General features: G+C 37.9%; 1 protein-coding gene across 1 annotated transcript; it reads left to right on the forward strand.

Moving 5' to 3' along the window:
- Window positions 1-23526: 23526 nt before the first annotated feature.
- LOC112463334 (homeobox protein Nkx-2.5-like) lies at window positions 23527-26137 on the forward strand. Its single transcript, XM_025029689.1, has 3 exons — window positions 23527-24412; window positions 24889-24977; window positions 25205-26137. The coding sequence occupies exons 1-3, from the start codon at window positions 24127-24129 to the stop codon at window positions 25973-25975; spliced, it is 1146 nt and encodes a 381-aa protein (XP_024885457.1). The 5' UTR covers window positions 23527-24126; the 3' UTR covers window positions 25976-26137.
- The last annotated feature ends 26 nt before the right edge of the window (window positions 26138-26163 follow it).

Consider the following 26163-nt stretch of genomic DNA (forward strand, 5'->3'; position numbering starts at 1 on the left):
AGATAATACAATATTTATTAAACCCAAGAGATGTCTTTATTTTCTAATAATTATAATATTTATTTTATATCATATTTATTACTCATATAAAAAAATAGACATATTTGACATATTTTTCTAGATACGAAACTTTCCGATTCTCTCTTATGAAATATTACTTGACTTTTGTAAGTTATTTTACATTTTATTTAAACGCATTCTAATATTTTAGTCGTCTATTCTCGTATCAACGAATGAACTATAGCCTTATTTATATATAATAAATTATTGTTTTTCGAAATACGTTCTTTTAACCATAAATCATTCTTAACAAATTGAGAAGCTAGCAATTCTCTAATCATACGTCTTCGTCATCGTGGAAGCCAATCGCTCGCCGTTCGCAATATATTAATCTTTATGAGGCACGCGTAGGATTTACGTGGGCTTTAGTCCCGGAGCCAATCAAAATCCGCGTAATCTTTAGTCGACCGAATGCAGCAGCGCAACACACGATAAATAAACTAATAAAGCGTCGGTCTTTCGAACCCCATGGATACCCGAAGGGCGACACCCTGCTTTTTAATAAGCCACTCGCCCCCGCGAAAAAAAGCACCCTACCAAAGAGCCGCTACGATGGGAAATGCACATAGTATGATAGAGATCACCGCGTGTAATCTGGCCATAATGACATTACCCGATTTACATATGGTGGGCGCAGATCATGAATTTATTGCCACCCGTTAATGTGCGTTACTGTGCATGCGAGGGATAATGGCATAATATGTGTGTTGTCGGTTACATCTACACGACGGCTCGTGTCGGACGGTTCGATTATTAATATCCGTGGACACTAGGAGGAATGGAGCCGAGAATGCGGGAATATATTACGTGATAATGAGGCGTGCTTAATTTTGATGTGAAATTTACCTTAAGAACAGTTAATATCCGCGTTAAGGCGAATGTGTACGTGCTGAGAATTTATGTGAATCCAATGGCTTGTAAATTCAATGAGTATCTAACGTCTTATTATACATTTAGGATTCGATAATATTGCTATTATCAAGTCATTTAAGTTGCTAAAAAATTGATCTTGTTATTTTTGTGTGTGTAAAAAAAGTTTGACTTTTCACAAAAACTTGATGCTTCTTTCTTATAAAACTCAATTTTTTAATCTTCTCAATACGTAATAACTTCTTTCTATAAACTTTCTTACAATTTCGAATTTTCTTGGAACAGAATTTTTACGTATTAATTGATAAAACAACACTTGAAAAATATATAGGTATATTTAAATATTGTTTTGATGAAATATTATTATTAGACAGATTATGTAGGATATTCTGTAAAATTATTACAATTTAGCTACTTGATAGCATTATTTTAAACCAAAAAAGTTGATAAACAGATAATAGGTTTAATTCGTATTTGTCAGGCTCGTTATATTTCGTTTTATGTAGTCTCTGTAATTTCCCACGAAATAATGATCAATCTTTCTTTCGCGAATTTACGTATGATTTTTTGCTGCACCGATTTCCTTGCAGTCATTAATTATTTTTACTGTGTGAAAGGCAAACACACGAGAAGCAAAGAGCTTATTTTTATGGAAAAACAGCAAACGTCGGCTCGCACGATCTGATGTTTTGATCATGTTTACCAGAGGTTTAACTAGCCAGATTATCTTCCGAGACCACTTTAAATCCTCGGGTGGGAATGTAGCTGGTGATCCCTTGCACGAGGGGGAACGTGCAAGCATATGTCAGAAGAATAACGGCGAGCCATAGAAAAATAGCGTACGTCGCAGCATCACATCGAGGGTGTGTTAGGGGACAATCGCTCTCTACGGGCCTCCAATTGACTACTATTGTTATACGTATACTGCCTGCGGTACTTTTGACGCGAGCTGCGAGTCGAGTGATGGGTATCACGTGCCACGTGCACACTGTCATTCGAGTAATCATGAAAGAAAAAATTATGAATAAAGGTCTCGACTTGTATAACGTTGTACATCGTCTTGAATAATTTAGATTTATAAAAATACCAAAATCGTTTGTCTTTTGTAAAAATTGTTATATTATGCGCAAGTTTTTTTTAATACCGATTTTGCAACATTTCTGCTACGAAGTAATTTAAAGATATACGTTGAGAAAAATATTTTGTGTGTTCTATTCGAGTCCATGGACTAAATGGACTTTGAGACGCGTGATTAAATTCAATTTTTATTCTTTATTAAAAATTATATGCAGTAAAAACGTCCTAATTTTACAAATGTTCTCATTAGCCGCTACGAGAATATCCCAATTACAGTTCCCTAAATGCTACTGATTGGTTTCAGTTACGCAATCATATATATATTGTACAAGAGTATTAAATTTAACTAGATATCCGTTTTTAATGACCAACGTAATATACATTCTGTATCAGGTAGTCAGTTTCTAAATAAATTTCAGGTTGATAAATCTTGTTATCGACAAAATGGAATAATGAATCAAACACAGTGAATGCAATAATTTTAATAGACTTTACAATGTTACGCATCTATCTTTGTCTTGTATGCTCTTTGTCGATGAAAAATCTATTTATTTAATTAATATCAAATTTTTATTTTAAAATGATTAAAATATTAATACTATATTAATACGATGCGTTATCAACACAATCTATTATCATTAAAAACATTCCTTTATCTCTCCGCATTATTATTGTTCACATATTGTTCTGCGTTCTTCTCAGCAGCGTTAATTCTTCCCTGTTTTTTATTCGTCAAATGCAACGAGAAAATACTTCTAGAGAGAAACTCAAGAGCGCGATAAGTGCTATTACTTAATGTTTTTATAAGGAGAAAAAGAGAGAGAAGAGATGAAAAGTATGTTTTACGTATTTCTTCTTACATTGATTTTTTGTTTCCGCTTGTCGGATGAAGTCAATCGAAGTGTCACGTGTACGAACCCTCGATAACTACTTAACGTGTCGTTAATTATCACGGGCAATACACAGCGTCATGCCGCGAACGAGATTGGCGCGACGCCACTTTCTTCATTATATCAATATTCTGTGAAACATATTAAAATATTTTTTACGCGATATATACTCCCCCTCCCCTTCTCTCTTTCTCTCTCTTTCGCTCTTTCGGCAAATATAATAATTTATCCGCAAAAAAGAATTGCACGGTAAAGAGTTAATAACGTAAGAAGGCTCGCACAACGCACAAAGCCTGTCCCAAAAGTGCAAAGTAAGAGTGACTCGTTGATGCTCTCTTCTCGTCGGGCGGAGGGGCTGGCGAGTCCGTCGTGGTGAGAGGAGGGTGATATTGGGGGGGGAGTCGAAGATACAGGTGAGGCTAATGCGGAGGAATAAGAGAGAAAACAAAAGGGCGAACCGAGACGAGACCGTGGAGCCGGCATGCGCGCCCGTACTAATTACGAGGAGCATTGGCGTGGACCCTTCGAGAAAATTAAGTAGGCTTAATTAAACCGGGGCCAACAATATATATTTAAATTGGCGAGAACGTCTCTTCAATTTCTTCTCCCTTAATCTCGCGTTACCTTAACAAGCGTGATGTGTAACCGTATTGCGTTGTGCTAAGTGGTCCTCTCATTACTTTCCGTTTCGCTCTAACCGACGATTCGATCGTCAAACTTTGCCGACTCGAAATCTCACTTTAATCCAGGATTGAAAGGTTTAAGATAACAACATATTCCAAATAGGGGGAATCCGAATTAATACGTTATGAAATAATGATGCAAGCATGCCTTTAGCATATTCGGCATCGGATCTGCATGTTTAAGGCATCTTGCTGCAGTCAAAAAACACGCTTCTCTTTTTAATATGGATGTAGCTCGAAAGTTCCGTCGAGAAGTATTATCAACTTAAATTCGAACGAAAACGTGAAATTGGTACCTAATCTTTGGACCACTATTTTTTGCATTTAATCGTCAGACTTCTTTTTTAACTGTATCAGGAGCAATCAAACTCTTTGAGAAAAAGTAAGAATTAATTCTAATGATATCAAAATTCTGAAAATAAGATGCCATTTTATCGAAGTTATTTAATGCAACGTGTTTTACGTTGCATCTTGTTCATCGGGATCAAATTTTAATATATTTAATCTATGCATATTTAAATCTACGCGTGGATGTTGCCTCAAATACGCATTGTATTGTTCAATTCTTGGGAAAGAAAAGCAAACCGCATTTTAAATTATATTACTTCATAGATCTCTAATAATTGCTCTGCTTGCGCCGCATTATCTTAAACGTCTAATTGCTCGCTCTAAGATATCTTAATACGCATGTCGGGTAGATGTATATGATATGATAGTTGAGTTTTTAACGCACTGAGCGGACAGGCACGATCGCGCATTGGCCAATTTATTCCTCGCACCTATAATTTTGCTGTTTTAATGAACGTTTTACCGCAGACGTACGGCGCCACGGAAATCTAGAGCTTTTATGGCTTTTTAATTATTGCACATCCGACGATCGTAAATCGATCGACATAAGATCTTAATTAACCACGTTAGATTTACTAATCGTCAAGCTAATGGGCCGATTAAGTCGCGCAAAGCCGACAATTTTCATCTGGTGTTTGCTGCCGAGAAGTTGCATCGCGTGTCTCTTGCGTTCATTAAAATACCCCAAAATGTGCTTTGGCTTTTTTACTATTTCATTTAATTGGAAGAGAGAGAAACGCATATACTATTTCATTTTAATCAATATTTTAATCGATAATAAGTAGACAAAGTCAAATTTTCTTATAATTAACAGAATCGTAGTTCATATTATTTCTTGATTTTTTATTATACAATATGATAAATTATCTATACTTTATGCAAAATTCTATTGTCTGATACCATAATATGTGCGTGTTGCATTCTCGTTGAAATCTATACAAAACAGACTTTAGTCCTCAAGTGTATCTCCTGTATCATTAACAAGAAAAACAAAGGGTGGCTGCGAGCGCGCAAATGCCTCCGGAGGCGGCTTCGTGTAAAGTCCAGCTAATAGAGTCATCCTGAGCGTAGTCGCCATCAGAAGTATCGAGAGACCGCCACAAATCATAAGATTAGAATTTTAAATTCGGCGCGGACTCTAGGCTACGCTCCGCCACGTGGTCGGATCCGACGTTGAATTCCCTCGAAATCTCGATTCACGATCTACCTTTGCGACCTCTCACATGGCAATGCAAGGGCTTGCCGAATAAAATGGGACGGTGAGGCCGGGATTTGAATAACTACCATTGTACAGACTGCGACGTAAACTCGCCGACGCTATGCGGCGGATATTTTGTATGCCGTACATGTTTTATAAAACAAGCGTTTTTAAACAAACAGGCGTATGGAGAGTATCGTGCTGATGCAACGACGATAATCTCGTTACTAAAACTTGATTAATTGTTTTTTATTTTAACCGATTTTTTCCGTTAATAGCGACACTCAACAAGATAGAATCGGCCGTGTTACGTGTTATAAAATGTAGAATAAAATATGAAGCTATCGGTATAGAAAATATTAAAAATTAATAATTTCTTCAATAATTTTCTCCCTGCGTTTGCCTTATCTGTTTTTATAAATTCATATTTAAAAGATTTAAATACATACATGCGTCTATTAGACGTAAATTAATCAAAGCTTAAATTTTTGATACGTTTAATTTAGCAAATTAAGACGCACCTGCCACGTAGTGCTTGAATTGTCATTATCCTTTCGCATGATTACGATATTAACGGCGATCTATCATCGGGGCAATCCAACGAGCTCAACCGGATGGTTAGTGCGTGTAACGACGGCGGAACCCACGCGTCCAATCAACGTATTTCTTCGTCGTAGGTAGCACGGTTCCCGAGCAATCCTGCAAGGAGAGTAAAGAAAAGCCTAATCAGCATGCGGCCCGTCCAGCCAATTAGAAATACTCTGTTTTACCAACTGTCACCGAGGATCGCGTATTGAGTTGTATTGGCCGAGTTATGTTCGCTTCGTTAGCCGGCAATCCTCTCCGGCCACCGTGGGGCCCTGCCGCCTCCTCGTTCGTCGTTCGTTCCCCGCTTACTCCGGTATACGCGCATACACACGGCTGTGCCCCTCGCGTTCGTATACGTACGAGAGCCGCGTGAACGCACCGGGGCACACACATCGTTCTACAGGCTCCTCGTGGCTACACGACGGACTCACCTCTGTATGGGCCGGTGCTTGATTTACGGCCGACGAGTCAGCGGACTTCTCTCGGTAGTAAGAGAGACTGCTAATAGTCCCTCCATGGCCTGTGCGCCTACCTCGCAAATATTCCGCTCTCTAATTGGAATTGATTAGGAGGGCCCCGGCGCGTCGCTCCGCGGAATAAAGACGGAATTGCTGGCCGGCCAACCATTGACTTCCGCGCGTTCTTCGTCGCTCTCTTTTCACCGATCGCGCTCGCTCGTCTTACCCCCCACCATACCCTTTATGGTCCACGACTTCGTCCACCGCCCTTCTTTCTGTATCTCCAAAGAATCAAGATAATTGACCGTAGGTATAACGTTCGAAGATCGTTACTGTATCCTTGTCGTCACAGAGAAAAAAGAGGAAGGAGATCACTTAGAATGGTACGCGATTACTCAACTTCTCTTCCACGGGATATGCTGACAGAACTCTCAATTCCGTTATCAAAATAGGCAGTAGTGAATATATCAAGCTATAAATCGTAAAACTTTTGTATTAAAATATGAGAATACTTCATACTGGATAACATATGTAATTCCCAATTATGTAAGACAATGTCTAGTACATAAGAACATCTTTAAACAACTTTTTTTTTCTATATTTTGATCTTTTTACCGATGCATAATTTGCTTTATCGAGCATTCAAATCTTGATACACGTATTACTTCTTTGATATTGATGAATATTCGGATACTGCTGATTTAGCGAGAAGACTCTCCTCGTTATAAGAAGGAACTGATGTTTGAGAGCGGAGAAATATGCAAATGATTACGTTCACGTCTGATCAAGGCACTTTTAGCGAAAGGAAGCCTCCGAGATGCGTATACGTTCTCTAGCTCGCCCCCTGCCTCTCTCCCGTTGTCTCTCTTTCTCTCTCTTCAATTCTCCTTGCATAGCAGCTCGGGTTTTGCCCGGGGACGAGGCTTCCTTCATTTTATTTTCGCGTCCGAGACGGGCTCGTTTGCTATCTCAGTTCAACGCTAACGAGCCTGTTAGCAGCAATTATTCTAATTAATATCTCCCCCATTGGTGGGCGACGAGAAGAGGGTCTCCACCCTATCCCGCGGTCACTCCCGAGGCTCTCTTCTCTCTGGCCGGCTCGTCCCGGGCCTCGTTTCGCGTGGATGGTGAGCGTGGAGGGTGAGAGATGCGTGCGTGGGCACGCGAGAGCGACCAAGAGAGCGAGAGAGTCTATCGGCGGACTTTACGACGCTTCTCGTGTGGTTTTTGCGTCTGCCGCGTGATTGGCTATTACCGTCTCTTCCTCTTCGGTTATATACCGCCGCAGCTCGCCACGCAGGATTGAGTCTTCTTCGCTTTTCCCTCCTTTTGTCTCTTTCTTCCGCGGCGCCTCCGAGCGGCGAAAAGGAGCCTAAGATGCTGCGCCCAGTTTACAGTGGGATAGAAAGAAGAGGGGGCGGGGAGGGTGGAGGCGAGGAAAGAAGCCCTTCCGGGCCTTACCTCTAATTGTATTTGCTTTCGCGTTTAAGACTTTTTAAGCGGACACGTACCCCGTGCCAAAGAAAGGGGAAGAAGAGACCGGCCCGATCATTATGCCAGCGGTCGCAGGTTTAACAGCGAGAGCGCCCCAAGCGCCCATCTTATTCCGTCTTGTTCCATTCGTCGCGCATGCTACTTTTAGATCGTTCTCACGAGATGATACTTAACCTTCACGTAATTACGCTCGGCACCGATGAAACACGTTAAATTATTGTTGCATCCCGCGAAGAGCCAATGGAACGGACGCGAATCAACTTTGGCTACGCCAATGGCCCTTTCTCTGTCTCTCTTTCGAGTTCTTCCGTTCGTGAAGCTACATGGACTTTAACAGGAGCCCAATTGCATCGTCGGATTTGCGAGCGATACGTCTGGCACGCTCGAACCAATCCGATTGAAGCTAATTTGAAATTTTAAAGCCGTTCGGGGCATCCTCGAGGGTCGTTGAAAACAAAACAGGAAGGAGCGAGCAACATCGCGAATGGTATGGAGGAAACGAAAGCGAGAACGAGCGTCGCCGAGGATTCGAGGAAGAAGGAGAAGGAAGGAGGAAGAAGAAGAGAACATACGAAGGATAAGAAGAGGAGAGTGGACGGGAATGAGTGCAGGTCTCGCGATACAGAAAGACAAGAGAGATAGGAAGGGAGAGAGGACTATGAATCTGAGAAGTAGAGTGAATTATCGTGATATTTAAATTAACAAATGACATTCTGCATTACCATAGCCTGTTCGCGGATTTAGTATAGTAGCGACCTTGAATTCTTTGGTCGTTGCCGAGAAACAAAGACATCTAACGCTCCATTGATCTATCGACCGATGAATCCAGTGACTCTTTTCAGATTTCAAAAATAATATGGAATAATACAGATACACGGGAAAAATTTTCGTCTTTTATTGAATGGTATCAATAAAATAATCATTGACTAATTTCTGTTCGTCTATCTTTTTCTCTACCGTTTATTATGTACAGTTTAACGCTTGACTTTATATATGTACGATAATCATCAAGAAATAAATGATGAGCATAGAAAAAGTAGAAGAAGAGAGAAAAAGAAAGAGGAATTTACCGCTTGGAGAAAGTTGCGATGAAACGCGAATAGGATGAAGAATCGCGAGAACAGAAAGAAAATAATAGCCAGCGCGCGCATTGCCGATGAAAGAAAGGGATACAAAAAAAGATCTACGTCCCAGGACTATGAACGCGAGAAAGAACGAACGAGGAGAACACGGGAGCCAAGCGAACGGGAAGACTCGACGAGACCGAGACAACGGAATATAAGGACACAGAAGGAAGGGAGTCTCTCAGCGAGCGAACAGTGGTGGCTACGTTGCACGGTGTATACCGAAGCCTGGAGATCTGGCGACTTAGATAGCAGGGTGATCTGTGAGGCCCGGTGTGTGGTACCCCTTTCGCGAAGCGTTCTGCACGCTTTTGCGAAGAGGGCTGCGCGATCGGGCGAAGCAGAGCGCGGCCATGGGGGACGCGACGAGAGGAAGAAGAGCGGCGGGAAGGAGGTGACGAGGAGAGAGGGCAGCGTGTTCCTCGTGGACCCTCCAAGGAGGCCTCTCGAGGAGAACTCAGGATTGAGACGTCGTGGCCTCTTTGTACCGCGCCGTGATGCTTTCGGAGCATCGTATTTACGAGTAACGCCATGTAACCGTGCGCCTGCGAGCGTATTTTCCTTTCTCCTCTCTGTGCCTCTCGTTTCCACACCGTGATAACTCTCTTCGTCGATTCCTCTTCCCGATTCCGCGCGAGAAGAGAGATAGAGAGAGAGAGAGAAAAAGCCAGGGCTCGCCCCTGCACGCCCGGAACGCATTTGAATTCGAAGAAAAGGTATGGTCGGCACGACGACCAACACTGGCTTAGTTTATTCTAGAGAGGAAATCGGGAGATTGATTCTCTGTGCAAGGAGGATATATCGGAGGTAGTCGATAAATGCCGACGACGCACCGAGCCGCCGTAGAAAAAGGCCTCTTCCATAACAATAAGCTAATAGCAGCATTTACCTCTATTTTTATTTAGTCGTCAAAATTTTGCTTAAAAAATATATATATCAGAAATTCTAGAATTTTTTGGAGAGAATCAGAACTCTATATCCATTATATCTCTTTAAATTTATCGGTAGCAAAATTCTAAAAATAGACTGATTTTAGATAGATTCAGAAAGATAGGCTTTATAATTGCTTAATGTCTATTGGCGCTTTGCAAATATGGAAAATGATAGAAACGTCATTTAATCTTTTGTCACGATAAAAATCTTCATGTAGCCTTCGCGGATGTTCCGAGAAGGAGAACTGGGATTGAGACATCGTGGTCGGTTGTAACGGCCATGATGCTCTCAGAGAATCGTATTTACGATCAGCTCTACGTACACTCACGAACCTTTCTGCCTTCTCTTTCCTCTTTCCGATACGCGACTTGGCTCGATCCCGACTACGTCGCATTTGAATTCGAAGAAAAAGTACAATCAGTGACGAGAGTGCTGTGGCTCGTTCTATCGTAACGAAGAAGTAGAAACGTAGACTTGACAGATAAGTGTTTTTAGTTTCCATCACGTTTAAAAAATATAAGTATTCTTTTACATCTTCTGTAAGATTTATACTTTTTGACCTAGAAAGCATAAATGATGATATAACTCATATGGTTTTTTTTATTTAGAAGGAATTAATTCGGTTACAAATTTTTCAAAAAATTTTGTTAATTTGAAGCAATCTATATGTATGTATCGATCCGTCTCTCTTCTTGATTAGGAGTAATTATACATTTATAGGTAACGAAAAATATTAATATTTTAAATAAAAAATCTAAAATCAAGTAAAAGCTAACGGTATTTGAATGAGGATGACGAATTCTTGATCGTAAGTTGCTCGTCGACGAAATTGCAAGAAACCGGAGACGTCGTGATGTTGTCATCGCTGTTGACTGCACCTTGAGGGCGCACATAAAGACGATTTAGTACTGCAGATTAACGCACGTTCGCGGGATTCTATGATTAGAAACAGGCCACGCCCCACGTCGGCTGTCGTATTCTGAATTTGTTGTATGATTTCCGAGTTTTCTCGCTCGTATTTACGAATTGGAGACGCACATATATTTTTAGTTATCTATAGAAATTCAAAGGCAGTATTTTGCATATATAATGTCTGTAATCTCGCTCGTGATTATAACTGACCTTATTAAAACAGACTTTCTCTCAATCTAATTTGAAATATTTTTTTTTAATATGATATGATTTTGAACTCGTATCTCTTCATGCGGAAGATTTTTATCTCTGTTTCTTCTGTCTCATTTAATTGCTAATTGAACCGATCGCGTGACTATCGTCACAATAATTGGCATAAACTTCATTCCTCGTCGGTACGGGCGTACTGGGAGTGTTGAAAAGGTCTTTTATCATCAGCGACTATAAGCTGGCATCATGAACTCGTCTAATCTATCGGCTCCGAGGGATTAATTACTCCTACGTAAGTCCATACCGTCGCGGATGATCGACTCGAGGGTGGCCCGTGCACGAACAAATCGCGCTCTCATCTTCGATATCTCAACCAGATTGGTCGGGCGGCCGCCTTTGACGCAGATGACTGGCTCTAATCCGCTAAGTTAGACAAACAAATGACAATGGAGATCGATTATCTAGCCATCGACAGAGATTGAGACGAGGGAGAACTCTCGAAAAAGAATGGGAGAGATAATATACAGAGAGATTTGCCCATTTCGCTCGTATTGTCGATATAACGCGTGCGTTATCGTAACGGACTCGGCAGGTGGACGCAATGACATCGAATAACCATACTAATTGGTATTAATCTAGAGGCTAATTATTCTTTGTGTGACAGGAGAGAGTGCTTTAGGCGCTCATCTAAAATTTTAACGATCCATAACGAAATTCTGCTTCGATATATTTGGAAACATATTAATATATTAAAGATCGAGTATACTGAAAATATAAAATTGTACGTACAGAATTGAAGATCATATTAGATATCGTCTTAAACGGAAAAGTTAGTTTTACAATCGTGACTGTTATAATTGTTACAATTTGATCCACCTATAATAACAACGTTAAATATATGAAGCGATCCATAAAACTTTTGACCGTAACGGTCACTGCTTCGAGAACCATACGCACATTAAATTTGATGCTTCTCAGAGATTCCAGCATGAATTCTTCCTAAAGGAGTAAACTCTCACAGAGATATATATCTCGAAGATGCTATAAACCATCATATAGAATGTCGCATTGCTGTTATAGGCTCACGATCCTCTCACGAATGATACCTGTATTTCTTCCACCGGCATAGATAGCAAAGGAAATTATTTTAACGATGACAAACGACTCCGCGTCGGTTACTAATCCGCTGAAATCTCTGAGGAAAGTTTAATTTTTCCGCCACACCCCCCAGTGCGAGATAGAAAACACAAATTACTCCGGTTTGAAATATACGTCGTTGGCTCGTCGGGAGTGGAAGGTAGGTCAGATCCGAGTTAAAAAGCGATTTTTCTTCCAAAGGGTGGCTGATCTATTGTAAGCTAGGTTCCTCCCTTCTTCACCTCTTACCTGTTCGATGATTCCGCGTAGGAGCGAACTGATCCGTCGCGTCGCGAGCGGTCATCTGGAAAATTTCTCAACCGACTCCCACGTGGAGAAATGTTCTGTATATGATTTTATTAAGCCCTCGTCGACGTCCCGTCCCGATCTAGAATTTCTCAGGATCCTCAGGCTTTAGTGCGCTGTTTCGGCCATCTTGACAAGACACAAAGCGATCTCGGACAAGCAGAGCGAAGTTATGTCATCGTGGCGCGGCGAGTCTCGTCGAAGGGACTCACCTGCGTCTTGTATTCATCGGTAACCTCTTAATCCGTAAAAAAGCTACTCAAAGCGCTCAAAGGAGAGTCACTTGAGTGTCATAAAGGCGCTTATGTTCGCACCACTGTGACGTTTAGCTCCAATTTTCTTTGGCTAGAATAGTAACTCCAAGAGCGAATGTGATCCCGGCAAAATTCAGATCAATATGACACCTGCTCGCACTCAAATCGAAAGCGTCGAAAATAAATGGCACGCAAATTTGTAGAGAAATAAAGAGTTTGAAGTAATAAAATACCGCGCTAATCTATGAAATAAGTAAGTACTGCTGAGAATACATTTTTTAATCTTATTTTTTATATGATGTTCTTAAAAATAAAAGAATTAACTAGGCAATTAAGATATTAAATAAATACGAAAAGGTATTGCATATTCTTCTAAAATATTCATTTAATAATCTCTTTAACGTTGCACGTTTTCGAATAATTACCAAAATTTACATATTTAGATATTAAAATACATTAACTGAATTTTGTATTTATTGAATCTTATCAGCTATAAGAAACCTAGGGAAGGAAATACTAAAAAATTGATAATAAAATATATAGAATGAAGAATGAAGGGCTCTTTCTGCAATAATATTGAAAGGCAACTTTCTAATAACAAGAAGAAAGGCTTGCGGAATGAAATATATAAATGAAGAAAAAGAGGACGAGATCGTTGAGTGAAAGAGTCCAAGTTGTGGAGGAGTAGGCCGTGATTTTGCGTCGCTTTCTCGCGGTGAGCAATCAATAACTACGGTCTCTATGACAGGCGACGCATACGATCGTGCAGGTGTTGGTACCGGTAACAGGGCACCGCACGAAGAGCCGACAAAGACCCCGGCAATGGGCGAGTTGCATTCGGCATTTGTTTCTGGGGATACTTAGATCGTAATCTCTCCGATGCTCCGTCTTCGGTGGTTGTTATATGCGCTGTCTTTACCACCCCTCCGCCGATCTTAAATTCAACGTGTCTCCCTTCGCCCTACACCGATGCGCCTGTTGTTCTTCGCCGTTTCTGAGAAACGAAATGTGGCGAGTCGGCTACGTCGAATCATTTGATAGTGATATAATTAATCGTAACTATATTACAATTAGAATGTTTGATAAAATCAAAATGTAAATGTTATATTTTACTAACAATAAATTGATATATAAAATCGCACGACAGACGAAGATATTATTGAGTTAAACGATTAAATTATTTAAACATAAGGCACAAGATTGGAAGTTTTTATTAAGATATACTAATAAAAAGCAGGATAAAAATCTTGAATTTTATTTACATGCGTAAAGTAATGCATATGGAATTTTTATTTTTATTGATTTATATCACTATTCAAATCGTTCGAGCACTTCAAACTTTCTCACGAATATATCTCGATTTGCTTTGCTCTGATCTTTCACGCGAATATATAGATAACTCGCAGTCTTACTGGATTTGCGCACACATTCGAAGAAGAATTAATTAGGCGATCGCGCACAGCGGCGGGATCGAAATCGCCGATCCCGTGGCTTCCGATTAACAGCAGTGGTAGTCTCGGGTAATTAGTAGGTACCTACCGAACAGCGTCTGCAAGGTGAACGAGCATTACCATGCTTAATGAGTCTCGGAGAGGGAGTAAGAGAAGAGCCTCGGTTATGGTACACACCCTGGACGTGTTGTTCTATCTCTACTCGATCAAGCGACAAGTCGAAAGGCTATTCGTGGTGATAAGAGTGTTTTACATGTGGAATAGAAATGAGTTTGACATAGCTTTTCTAAGTAACGTCTAAATTTTCTAATAATAATGATACAAAAATGAAAGATTTCTAATAGGCAACAAACGGAGCTTAGAATCGATCCGAGTTATCGATACCGCGTCGCGCGTCACACTGTTTTGCGGCACCGTGCCGGAGATATGCGTTGATAATTGACGTAGCAGATCGGTCAGCGGGGTCTTGGAGAGCCCAAAGACTCCTCTCGGCGACTAAATAGCCGTGCGATGTTCGAGCACGGGCCGAAAAGACATTCGTATCAATTATGGGAGGTAAAGTTTCAGTGCCCCGCTAAGGAGTCCACGGTGGAGACAGACCAGCGCCTTTCGAAGGAACTGGCCCGCTATATTTTACCCAGCGGGGTACCATCCTCCCCCTCCCAACCGCTAAAGAGTATTCTAACCTGCGGTCTTGTGCCAGACCGTCCTACGTTCCCTTTGTCCTTCTCCATCTTCGTCCCCGTCTCTCTCCGCCGTCTCGTCGGCATTCCCTCGGCTCTCCTCCCCCTCTCCGTTCTCTCTTCCGTACAAATTAAATTAATTTTCGAGCAGCGAACATTATTCTCTTATGAATTCTACCGCAGCCCTGTGACCCACGGAATGGAGATGTTTTCACGTCCCACTACTCGCAGTCTGGGCCCCAGAAGTAAGATTCGGTCTAAAAGCCATTAGTAAACCGTAGTTTTGCTTGTCCATCTCGCTCTTTTCTTTTGAGCTTTCTTCGCGTCTTTTATCCGTAGATCGCTCCTTTTTTTATACGACACTTATCATGATGATAGCGACATTTTAATTCACATAATGCACCTAATTGAAGTGAGAAATAATTTTTAAAGAGAGATTTCTAGAGAGAGAGAAAAGTTTTCAGATAAAAAATGAAAAAGTTATACACATAAACATTTTATATTCAATACATTACCTAAATATATACAATATAGTAACATTTAAATGATTAATTTACGATTAAAACATGTTAAAACAAAAAAATCTTTTGATATGTGTATATCATTAATCAGAGATATCTATTTATGTCCTTCATTGTCTCTTCTATTTTTAAATAACTCCAAGATATGATTACTCAAATATCTATCATATTATTTGGGCTTTACGAAAATACAGATTAGACAGAATATTATATATATATATACGTATTGAGATACGTAGAACAAAGTTTTCCAATGAAACTCTGAAGAAAAGAGTCTTTCATTAACGAATGAAATTAACGATTCGAAAACTATGCTTGTATATGAGGGCTCCGACAAGATGATAAGGCGGTCCAGCAAGCTGCCAGCTTAGAGACGATAAGCAATTTGTAACGTTCGAGCTGGTGAAAAAAAGGAAGAGTAGAAAATGCAGCGACAAGCAGAATGGAACGGGTGAAGAGAGACGGGAGGAGAAGATCAGGGATGAAGAAGGAAAAAATGAGACTCGCAGTTAACAGAGCCGACCAACAGATACGGTCTCGGGTCTGGCTAGTGATAAAACATAAACGTTATTCCCGCTTGTGTAATTTACGTCTAAACTATTTAGATAAGCCACTATCGCGTTTACAGCCGAGACATAAACGCAGCCTCCCCTTACTCTTTCCTCTCTTTCGTTTTTCTCAACCGATATCCGTATTTACGTAATCTCGTCCCAAGCCTTTCGATCTGTTCGAACTGCATCGCATGTCATATCTTCCTCTGAAAACAACAAATTGGTATGTCTGACGAAAGAGCAAGTCAAATCTTACGTCTCGATGAATCTTAATTACACATTCTGTCTTTGAATAATTATTGCAACATTAATTTGATATTTGGGTTTTTATTTATCATTAAACTTATTATAAACATTGAAATTTATAATAAAACTGCTCCAGATAAATTCAAATATATATCAATAATCAAGTATACGAATTCTTTTATGTACTTTTTAAATTATTTTATATGTATAAAATAATATACAATGTTAACTTCCTTTGCGTCACGTTTTTAAACATAAAGTTTGGAAAACGCTTATCGAGCACACGTGAAGTGACCGATCAAAACAGCCGCTCGTTCCGAAAGCTTAAACGACGATAGCGCTCGAGGCTATATTATTAAAGATGAGCTCGTAACAATATCGAACCGACAGACAAATTGGACCACCCTGGGCAATACCCCCTAGTGCACCTCAGCACACGCTGTCCAAAGTAAAAAAAGCCTACGGATGCTACCAGCTGAGATATCGAGATAATGACGATGCCGAGTGGGGCGCTCGTCTTCCTCGTCAGGAATTTGGCTACAAGATATGTTCGATGATTTGTCTTTTCGTAGAGGCAGCGTTCCTTTTAAGATTTCATCGAACTCTGTCTCTTAATCAATGTTATGAAAGCCATATCGCGACGGATATATCAATGTTGCCTTATATTAATTAATAATTAAGACGTAATTTTTGGCTAATTGAAGTATTTCGTCAAGACAGTAATGCAATTTCTGCAAAGACAAATAGCGGAACTACATCAAGAAATGCGAAATAAATATTGATAAAAATTAGTAACTGGCTTTTTGGAAATTTTGCGAAATAGCTATTAGTATTTATAAATTTTAAAAATACTAGTCTATATACGCAATAAAAAAATTCGTTAATAGAAAATTCCATTTTATTTGATTTATTTGTAGTGTTATAAATATAAAAGCGTAGATAAAGTTATCTTAAAGCACAGTAACTAATCGGTCTCGTAATTCTCTTCCTTGATCTTTAATACAAAACTGATGGAAACTGACTGCATTATTGATCAGCGAAATGCCAGACCGAGGAGAAATATGTTCCCGCTCGTAGCTAATCTAAAACAACGAACGCGCGATATGGGTACAAAATCGGATCCCGTCGGAAGGGTACGTCCCATAAATAAGGAACTCGGATTTCGAGAAATTCAATAAGCGGACATTATCGAAAAGAGAAACGACCGACCTATGCTCCGGCTGACAGAAAGCAGTCTCCATCAGAAAAGTCGATATCTCAATTGGCCGCGCTATCGGACGTTAATGAATTTTCAACGGCGACCGCCTAATATTACAAAATTAGTACGGCGCTCGTTTCGTCTATTCGGCCCTGATGTAGCAAGAAGAAGTCGGAACCGTATTTCCGAGGATCATAAATCATGAAAAATAGGCACGAGAAAGATCGTCGGTAAAAAAAAAGAAAAAACGATCGAACGGCGCGACAGGAAGAGGAAAGGTGGATATCAGATTAAAATTCTCGCTCTTTCTCATACTGCCTCCTTCCCTCGCGCTCCGCACGTTGGCGGATGAATGTGGCCCTAAAGAATAATTAAAGCCGCGGCTGAGAAATTTGCGGCGCTGAGAGCTCGCCATTACGCACGTGGAGGGAGCTCGGCAAATCTTAATTAAAGTTTACGGCGTGTAATTTGGTTTGTTCTTCGCTTGACGTTAGATTGGATTTAATCGTATGACTTTTATCTTTTCTTAGAGCAATTGAGTGTAATTTTAGGTAGTTCTAAATCGAGCACAGGTTCTTGATTTTACGGTGGTACATATCGCTTTTAATTTTAGAGTACACAATGATAAATACTCATTAAGCGAAAATTATTAATATTAATAGTACTTAAAGAATATCTATATGAATAATCTTAAAATTAGAAAAGCACAGCTATTCACTTAATCATTGAATAGAAAAAATTAATTATTTTTAAAACAGCCTAAAACGTGTGACTATATATTTTATAAATTTATGAAAACTGTATAGATATTTGCAAAACAGTTTGTAATATTGAATTACAGAATGTCTTACGCGATAAAAGATGGTAATATATGCCATCTGCCTACGGAGATGAGTACTGTTCTTTCAGTAAACGACTTATCTTCTCCTTTAGAAACACAAAATTTACACAGGTGCTTGTAAAATATTTTTAGAATATATTTATAAATTATATGTATGCCAAAGAATATATAAAGGAAAAAAACATTTTTAATTTAATTTATATATATTACCGATCTGTTGAACATATCTAACGTTGGTAACATGGAAAGTATAGAAGGTATATCAACTGCAGAAAATTTACTATATCTTGGTATAAAACTACAAAAATATTATATTTATAACTTGATAAAGAAATGTCTCGTGAAGAAATTTTAATAATTCCTAAATCCATATTTGTAAAACATTGATCTACATAGGATATTTTTGTGTACAAAAGGAGTTTAATACTTTCTCTCTTAATTTTAATTATTTATTGATACTGACTTCAACATTTTGCATTTGAATTCGCATTTGCAATATTTTAATAACAATATGAAGCTATCAGTTTTCAAAATAGATCTACCTAGAATCAATAACAAGTTATCAACACTTTTACTATCGATCCTTTACCGATGGGTCGAATACTCTTCTTATTACATCGCTAATTTTCATGTCATTTTATATGTTATATTGGTTTATCTACTAAAAAAATATATAAAAATGGGTTAAAATTTATCATATACATACGACGTACATTATTTTATGTTAAATATAATTTAACTTAGAAACAGGAAGGAAATATGTTATAAAGATTATTTTTTTTTTGTGAATTGATAAGTTAATAGAGATTATTCTTGTTAGAGAATTTTTATATAAAAAATACATATATTAATATTGTTAATAAAGTTGAAATCACTATTCTTTTAAAGATTTCCGATTTCAAAATACTCTTTTTTTGATCTGTAATTTATTAAAAAGAATTGTGTATTGCTATGCTGCGATAAATCTTACATCCTGGTTTATTTATTTATGCATTATTAAACTTATTATAAAATAATAAAAAAATTTTAAACCGTTTCAGATAAATTCAAATTCAATAATAATGAAGAAGCTAAAAATTTATTGATTTAAAAAAAAAACTTGTAAATTTGTATAAAAAGAAAAACATAAGCAAAAATTAAGTTTATTGACATGATAATCTTGGAGATAAGAAAAGGACTGGTTATCCTTTACAAGAGAGCCATCGTTTTCCCACGATGTTCTCTCTTAATCATATAGAGCACTTTAAAATTCGATAGAAGGATTAACATATCTTAATTACAATTTTACGGACAAAGAATTAAATAACCAAGTGTAATAATAAACGAACAAATAATTTCAAAATATCAATTTTTTTGTAATTTTTTAAAATAATTACAAATTATTGCAATAAATTTGTATGAAAATAATAGTTAAAAAATAGTGTGACACATTACGTGTCAACGGTTTACAATCTGAAGAATATGCCTTCAGTTTTAAATGTCGAAAAGTTATCCCACAATCCTTATTTTCGAATTAAGCTCCGGGTTTCCCAGGAACATGATTTTGAAGAATGACACTTTGATTACCGAGAATTGAAAGCTAATTGTCCCGTTAGCGTGACATCTGACACGGAACAGAGGAGGAGCGTGTCATAATTTCGACAGGGTGATTTTGCTGTCAGTATCGGGACTCTCTCGGGTAACGGAGTTAAAGCACAAACAAAACAATGCATTTTTCCCCGGGTAACAGGAGGAGGAGAAATCCTCCTCGGCCCTTTTCGACTGCGCGACTTCGACGAGTCGAAACTAACATAATCCAGACGCGCTTCTAGAGGCGCCCGGAACCCTTGACGCACCCGTGGCTGGAATTCGAAAAATCGCCCCCTCGAAACTCGAACTTGATGCAGCGCATTTAGACATATACATACATATCTTGCTGTCATAATTTATATATACATATATGTATATATTTCTATATATTTATAATACTTGATCCCCGTATTTTAAATGCAATTGTTTCTAAAATCGAAAGATTGATTAAATCTGTAGAAATCACTTTAAAAATAAAATATTGTTATATTAAATTTGTTTAGCTATTTCGTTTTTATGTTTCGTTAAATGGTACAGAATATAGAAAATTAAACTGAATGTTTAAGTGATTATATTTTATATTTAAAAAAAGACCATTTTAGAATTCTACTACATTATTTTTTATTTTATTTTGCATCGCTGATTTTTAATATTTTTATATTTAAACAAATTGTAGTCGTATCGATATTTTTGAAGTATTTCACATAGCGATTCTTTAAAATAGCCACCATAGTGAAAATTATGTGACGTAAGTAAAAAATGAAAAGAATAATCAAGTGTCACGCGAAGAACGTCAATATAAAGAACATCATAAAACGGTTATTCCCATAAAGTTTTCTTGTTAACTGACGCGATCTTATTAATGCGCCCTGTTAGTCACGCGTGTAATTATATATACACGCACAAGAGCGCGGCGCGTGCGTGGACATACGTTGAGCTTCATGCGTGGTAGGCGCCAAAAGATAGCAAGGCAGGCGCCTTCTTAACTGTGGGAAAGAAGCGCCGGCGTCTGGAAAGTCCTGCGGAGGCGCCGCGCCGTGTGAGCGTCCTCACGAATCTATTAACTAACTTTCGCTTGTTTTTCGTTCGGCTACAGATAACGATAACGTTGTTCCTTGGTGAAACGAACAACGAGTGTTCTCGGGAATATATTTTTCGTAATGCCAAATCATAACTTTGGCGTTGTAAAAACCCAGTGTATCAAATACGATTATTTATACATATGACATTTTGAAAATTTATTGACTATCATTGTAAGATAAAATTTAATTACCACGGAATTCTGGGTCTTAATTGCGATAGCTTGATCAAGAGAATGTTACGAGATATTTACATTATTTAAATTTACGTTATTCTATGATACATTGGAATTGACAACCGAATAATCAGGTATCCAAAATAAGCAGAATCGTTGCACTTTGATTACTCGCACGCTAAACTGAGGTCGTGAAAAGAGATCTCGGCATAATGCGGTGTCCAGTTGCAAGACGGACCCGTCCGTGTTGCCGCATAAATGGGCCCTTTGTGCTGTCGTCTCGCATCTAAATAGCCGCATGCGGCCTCGGATGCCCTATCCGTGTAGTATAGTTTATAGAAAAATCTCGCACGGTGGCGTGTATTGGCCAAGCACGTGGGGGGTCTCATGCCGCCCATGGTGAACCGTCTGCATTTTCGGAATCTGCTCTTTTTCTTACCACTATCGATGACTGCTACACATTACTAGACAATGCCAGATGAACGTTACTGTAATAGACCGGAAGAAAATCTTACAGGTGGAACCTGAGAAAAGCTAATGTGGGTTCCGGCCCATTACGCAAAGGAAAAGTGCCACAGTCGGTGTCAACAATATAATTATCGTAAGCATTTTCGGAATCTGCTCTTTTTCTTACCACTATCGATGACTGTTACACATTACTAGACAATGCCAGATGAACATTACTGTAATGGGCCGGAAGATAATCTTACAGGTGGAACCTGGAGAAAAACTAATATGGTTGTTAATATAAACAACAACATAATTAGGATATCGCTTTATCAGATATTTGAATAATGAGATTAATTTCTTTGATTTTGAAATTTATATTATTGTAAATTTTTAATATGTTTTATGTGCGTTTTTATTTAAGAAAGATCCGTGAATTAAATGTTAACCTGTGCATTCAACTTCTAAATGCTAAAGATACAAGCATTATATTGAACGAATGACAAATATACCTCTATTAATATTGTCACCTGTAAAAGAAAACGCTTTAAGACACAAAAACAGCAAAAATCTGAAAGACGCACTGTTTAACGTTGTCTGCATATTCGAGCTTGCAGACTTGTAAGACTGCAGATGAGGATGCTCTCTATTGAAGAGGTCAGACTATATGCATTTCCGCGCTCGAGCGCATCGAGACTTTTGTCGTTTTCCCGAGTGAGTGGGCCAGACAATTGCATGTATCTGGATGTCTAGACGGTGGGTCGTTTCACGTTTTCTATTTCAAACAGAAATCACATTAATTTGAGTCTTTTCCGTTGCTTAAGTAGTGTCGACAATTGCCGACGGAGAGCATTCACAGAGAATAAATTTCTCTATTTTTTTAAAACATTTACCTTGTTTTTAGTTATTTACTGTTATTTGGGATATTATTCAATAAATATTTCTTATTTGATCATTAATTATAAAGTCTTCTTTTACCTCAATTTAGTTCAATTAGAAAAAATGCTAATATAGAGCAAATGCTATATTAATTAAGATCCGCGGCAATTAAGATCGCAAATCTATATTTTTTTTAATTTTACCAAAAGCAGCAAATTTAGAAAAATTAAAGAAAGAGATATTGTTTTTATGAGTTATTTATTTTATAAAATTTATTTGATTTTTCCGTTTGTGCAATGAAATATGACACATTTTACATTTATTCTATTGAATTCTATTTTAATCTTTGTTATAATTTGCAATGAGCTTTATGGCTATCCGAGGGCATGCACGATGGTTGAGAAAAAATACCAATTAATTACACTGCGCGCTGCTTCCAGGAAAAACGATGATGATTAATCGAGGGAGAACGAGAGAGAACGTATTGCGCAAATGATCGTTTAATCGTTGCTTTTAGAAACACGACTCGCAGCATGTTTCGATTGGTCGGATTCGTCTCGTATAGGCGGGTCTTTCGTACTCTCCTCCGCCTTGCGTTACCAACGACTATGGCTGTCGCGACGCAAAAAGATATTTTGCTGTCTTCTCAATTATTCAGACACTTCCGAGGTCAATAATTATTATACGTTGCAGTCGTTGCCCTCATTTCGATTGTGCTTTTTATACGATTTCTGTCAAGAAGAATTGAAGGCCCAACGTTTTTTAATCAGCCAATTAAAGTTGATTCAACTGCTTGAATAATAATCAATTTTGATTTCAAATGTTTCGTGATTTAAAAAAAATATAAATTTATATAAAATTTAAATCTGTATTTATATTCCGCATTACACAATTGTGAAAAATTATAAAAAGCTGTTCAAAAATTTATTTATTTAAAATTTTAGTAATAATCCTAAATCACTGTTGAATTAAAAGTCTGTGGTATCTAAAACATTTATAATAATTCTTATTATTCGTCTTATAAGATTTATTCTAATGTACATATGTATATTTAAAAATTACTTGAAGAATTAGTATCTTCTAATGTTAATCCAGAAATATTATTACAACATTTACGTAATTTAAAATAATGATATATTTTCCAATGAATTATTCCGTAAAAATTTCAACACAGAGTTACCGTTAAAATTGTACGTAACTGTGGTAGTGAAAATCTTCAGTCGTACACCAACGCATCCTCACACTCACATCAGTGTATTATAGCCATGACGTTCCTGTGCGACGGGACCAACACTTGACTCCCTTGCAAGACCAAGTCACATTATACGTCTGCCCTCCGACCCGACCACTCAACCGTGACCATCCCCCGAAACAGGGATAGTGCATCGATAAACGACTATTCGCTGATCTCGCTAATTTTACAGATACTGTATGTACCGTTGGACGCAGTGACGTGTTTATCTTGTCGTGTGCTGATATCAAATTTTGATGGTTGATTAAATCACGAACGAATTTTTAAGACTTCCACGTACAAATTTGGAAGTCTCTTCGCGGCTTCGTAATTAAATTGACAGTTCACAACGTGAGCGCACTATCAAGATTTCTGTGCGTGAATTTGACTCTTGATAAATTTATGAATTTGCAATCAAGTTGGACAGTTAACGAAGCTATCAAGATTTCCACGAAGAGAGAGAGAGAGAGAGAGAGACTAATTTGAAATTTATTAAATTAAAATTTAAAGAAATAATCATCAGAATACGATTAAACAATTGAATCGCGATGGTGTAGCGAGTTTCCAAGCTCTGCAAAGTGAAACTTAAGTTGCTGACTTAAAAAGACGAGATTCGTTTAATGAGAAATACAATGCGTCGAGAATTTTTTCTGACAAAGTGACATTCGACTCATCACGAGTGACTCGATTAAAAATCGAAAAATGCTTTAGAATGTTGTCCTCTTCGGTGTCGACTCCGTTCAGCGTTCGTGATATTCTCAGTGAAGATCAGCAACTCGGCGTCATGGATTGTTACGCGCATCATCAAAATCAAGCTCAACAACAACATGTGCATCAAGAGTATTATTCATACAACGTTGTCCCAGAAAACAATTGGGAAATGGACAAATTTAAGGATCAACCGATGCCTAGCTATCAACATTACTCGGATCTCAACCACGTTCACCAATTGAGTCAGGTGGTACCGCCGTATCAAGAGACTTCTATTACTGAAGATGGTAAGTATCTCTTTACTTTATAAAAGTTTGGTTTAAAAATATGTCATTTTTTCATGATTTGTAATTATTCAATAATAATTATATAACATGAAACTATATATATTAAGATTTGTCTCTTATTCTTGTATTTTATGGTGATCTTTATTACACGAAAGTAATGAAAAATGATTTACAGATAAGATTTTCCATATCACGGTTTTTTTACAAATTGTTGCAGTAAATACATGCATTTTTTTTCTATCATTACATAGTGCTAATTTATAAGAAACAAATATTGTGTTAAAGGATGAATTATGAAAAAAATAAAATTAATTTTTAAGTTTTAGAAATTATATTATCAATTTAAGAATTGCTCCTGAAATATGCTTTGCTAGAATTACTTCTTAAATGTTTTATAGTTTCTTTATTTAGCTTTATTGATAAAAATTTAGTAATAAATTATCTGATAAAATAATATCTATGTAAATTATTTTTAGGTAATATTGTTACGTCCAGCAAAACAGAACTGCGCAAAAGCCAATCTGGTAAAAGAACGAAGCGGAAGCCACGAGTGTTGTTCTCGCAAGTAGGTTTGATCTTTTTTACGTTTAATAGATAACTTAAAATTGTTCAATTTTATTTGGATAGGAATTTAGTAAAATAATTTTATAAAAATGATTTTATTTACAGGCTTAATTCCAATTTAAAATTATTTTTTGTAAAAAATCATAGACATTACGCTTAAAATAAAATATTAAAAATAAATTGGCGCAAAGCGCTAAATTATAAATAACCCCATAATCCACTTCGCAGACACAAGTTTATGAACTGGAGCAGCGATTCAAGCAGCAGAGATATCTGAGCGCACCTGAGAGAGAAATGTTGGCCCAGACCCTGAAGTTAACCAGCACTCAAGTAAAGATTTGGTTCCAGAATCGGCGATATAAGAACAAACGCGCCCGGATCGAGGACGCCGAGAAGCTGCAGGCACAGAACATGAAGAATCAACCGTTGAAAAAGATCGCCGTGCCGATCCTCATCAAGGATGGCAAACCCAATGTACAAGAGTCCTACAACGCACCTTACTGGCCGAATATCCGATCGGATCTAAGCGCTCCGATACAAACGGACTTTAGGACAAACGATATTCGTCTCAGTCCGGATTTCAGGTCCAACTCAAACGAAGTGAGGATTGACTCCAATATTAGCCCGGAGTACAAATCGGAAATAAATTCAGAGATACCGGGAAGATCAAGCCTTAACGACATGCCGGACAGGCAGCACGTTCCAGAATACAGGAACAATTTCGTGACGGAAGCTTCGCCGAATGTGCACGATTGCAATCGATTAATCAAGACGGAATTTAAGACATGCGCGAACGTCAACGAAACCGTGTCATATCCAGACCTGAAAACTGTTCAGCCCGACAACAAACAGCTTATGACTGATAGGCGGATGTCTATGGATGTCTCTAATGGCGAGTATGGGTTTTCAAATTACATTGCTCCCACCAATTACCAAATGCAGTATGTGAATTATATGGAGCAGGTACCTATGGATCAAAATCTGCAGCGGTTGTGGTAGGTGTACTCGAAAGAGAATTATCTGATGTGAAAATTTTAAATAATTAAAATCGCATTACAGTTTATGTCTTCGGATCTACAGTGATTCTGTTGATACAAACAATTTAGATTTAGCAACTAATTAAGTCATCACTTGAATTCTTTCAAATAGCCAATTAATTATGTGCTCCTAGAAAGAATTTTACATTT

The sequence above is a fragment of the Temnothorax curvispinosus genome, unplaced genomic scaffold (genome assembly GCF_003070985.1).
Source record: "Temnothorax curvispinosus isolate PA1 unplaced genomic scaffold, ASM307098v1 QBEX01013138.1, whole genome shotgun sequence".
NCBI classification, from domain to species: Eukaryota; Metazoa; Arthropoda; class Insecta; order Hymenoptera; family Formicidae; genus Temnothorax; species Temnothorax curvispinosus.